The sequence below is a fragment of the Clupea harengus genome, unplaced genomic scaffold (assembly GCF_900700415.2).
Source record: "Clupea harengus unplaced genomic scaffold, Ch_v2.0.2, whole genome shotgun sequence".
Lineage (NCBI taxonomy): Eukaryota > Metazoa > Chordata > Actinopteri > Clupeiformes > Clupeidae > Clupea > Clupea harengus.
Window position 1 is genome coordinate 2,509 of NW_024880756.1, and position 2,492 is coordinate 5,000.

Genomic DNA, 2,492 nt, shown 5'->3' on the forward strand with positions numbered 1-2,492 from the left:
TGTGGTGAGATTGAGCTCAGTGTGTCTCTGTGTCCTCCTGGACCCCACGCTCTGCTGCTGTTCATACGTGTGGACATTCCATTCACAGACAGAGAAAATATCAGTGCAGTGGAGTCACACTATATATATATTTATTTTAACACGAAAGTTGCACAAATAATGTATTCTCTGATTCTAACCAGCCTGTTAGAGTTGATAGCAGCTGCTGAATCAAGCCATGAGCTGTAAAATTGATCTGAACTCTAAATCCAGTGTGAAAATCACATTTGTTTGTTTGTATTGTTATTTTGAAACTTGTAAATGGTTGAAAACTTAAGCTCAAACTTTATCTTAGAGTAAATAAAGAAGAAAATGTCACTTGTGTATGAGTTCAACTCTTCTGCCTGACATTAACTCCGTCTCTGGCACACGTCCATGTGTGATGAAGGGAAACGTTTTGTCCTCAACCCCTCATTGAAACAGAGGCACTGTGTTCACCAAACAGAACATGGAAATATAGAGGGGAATTCTGGGAGTGTTTGAATTTTCAAGTGGAGAGGAAATCCCATAAACTGTAGTTTGAACCTTGGCCTCTAGAGGGACTGGAGAGTTGTGTTTATCGGTCAGGCAGGGCACTGCCCAGGGGGACTCCAACAGTGCAGAGTGTGGAACCATGAACCAGTGTGGAGTGTGGAACCGTGTACCAGTGTGGAGTGTGGAACCGTGTACCAGTGTGGAGTGTGGAACCGTGTACCAGTGTGGAGTGTGTTGGTGGTGTGGTAAGGACCCTGTCCCTCGGCTGTTCTGTGCACAGATCTCTCTCTGTGGATCATTGGGATTAGAGTTCTCACAGGTGCAGGAGGCACTGAAGGCTCTGGAATCCAATTAATCATTAAATACACATATACACATAAATATAGACAAACACACAAATTAATGAATGTGTGTATTTGTTTTTATTGAATCTTTCCGGATATGGGACAAGGTAGAGGGAGAGAGATGTAAGTTTTTGGTCAAGACTGCATAATACATGTGTGAAATATAAACAAACGAGTGCTCAAATGACTGAACTGACATCGGAACTATAGTAACACGACATAGTTCCGGGGGGATGTTTTACGTCGAAACACCCGATGCCGTCCACCGACATTGGTGTAGTAAATGACTCTATGTTGTTTCTATAGGAGGCGTGTTCGCTTATTCATGGAACTAACATTAGTTTTAGTGTGAGAACTATTCTTTTGGTAAGTGTCTCAGATTTTGCGACCGTTTGCTACTTGTTAGTTAGGTACAGTATTCGCTACAACTCTCGCTTAGTTTACCCCATTGATAGTTGGATATGCCACCGGTCAGTGTGGAACAAACGTCATGAGTAAAGAGGTTCTTATCTGAAGGGCATGCCAACCCTCATCATAGCAGTGCACTGTGTCCGTTAAGTGTCAGTCCTTGTGACAGTTCAACGACCGACTGACCACCTATGACCATCATATAAAGCATATTGATGTCGTAGTTTTTGTTTTGTTTCCACACGGCGGTATTTCAGTAACACGCCTTTCATTTACCAATTTTAAAGTAACGAAAAATAAACTAGGAGTCCTTCGATATTGGACACGTAAATAAAGTGTCTCTACGCATCTCAAATTATGTGTGTTGGTCCTCACTCTCCCCAGCTGCAGCAAATAGCATGCTGATACAGGCACTTCACTGTGGCTAGCGGTAGCTAAGGACAATGTCCCTGAGGCATCCCAGAGTGCTGCTCCGTTCACAGCCTCTGGCTCATCCGTGGCTACCACACCGGCGAAGTGTCCACAGCCCGGCTTCATTCCAGCAGGTCAGCCTGCTGCCGGATCGGAAGCGGCGAGGCGTCGTGTTCCCCTTTAGTGCGCTAGAGGGCCATCTGGACCGCAGGGTGGACCGGGAGGACTTCCAGCTCTTCCACCCCAGCGAGGAGGACCTGCGGCGGGCAGAGGAGCTGTTCACACCCTCCGCCAGGCATGACATCCTCTACACTTCGTCCGCAGTCAGAATGGACCACGTTCCTGTGACACAGCAGCCAGAGGTATGACGTGTGTGTGTGTGTGTGTGTGTGTGTGAGAGAGGGAATGACAATTACTTCATTATTGAAACGCATAGGGGAATGTTTCTCATAGTCGGAGCTTGTGTGGGGAAGTTTGAGTGTGTGTGTGTGTGTGTGTCCGTCCGTCCGTCCGTCCATAGACAGGTATGTTTCATTGGCCGGAGTAATGTTGAGAACTCGTTTCTAATCACCCCGTGTGTGTGTGTGTGTGTGTGTGTAGGTGTGTTTCATTGGCAGGAGTAATATTAAGAACTCGTTTCTAATCACCCTGTGTGTGTGTGTGTGTGTGTGTGTGTGTGTGTAGGTGTGTTTCATTGGCAGGAGTAATGTTAAGAACTCGTTTCTAATCACCCCGTGTGTGTGTGTAGGTGTGTTTCATTGGCAGAAGTAATGTTGGGAAGTCGTCTCTCATCAGGGCTCTGTTCTCTCTGGCTCC

General features: G+C 46.1%; 1 protein-coding gene across 1 annotated transcript in view; it reads left to right on the plus strand.

The window, feature by feature from the left end:
* The first annotated feature begins 1,104 nt into the window (after nt 1–1,104).
* LOC122132592 (GTP-binding protein 8-like) overlaps nt 1,105–2,492 on the plus strand; it is a 5,023-nt gene continuing 3,635 nt past the window's right edge. The window contains exons 1-3 of the mRNA XM_042707262.1: nt 1,105–1,223; nt 1,650–2,038; nt 2,425–2,492. The exon at nt 2,425–2,492 is cut by the window's right edge and continues 31 nt beyond it. Of these exons, the coding sequence (XP_042563196.1) occupies nt 1,709–2,038; nt 2,425–2,492 (398 nt within the window). The 5' untranslated portion in view covers nt 1,105–1,223; nt 1,650–1,708. The remainder of the gene's footprint in view (nt 1,224–1,649; nt 2,039–2,424) is intronic.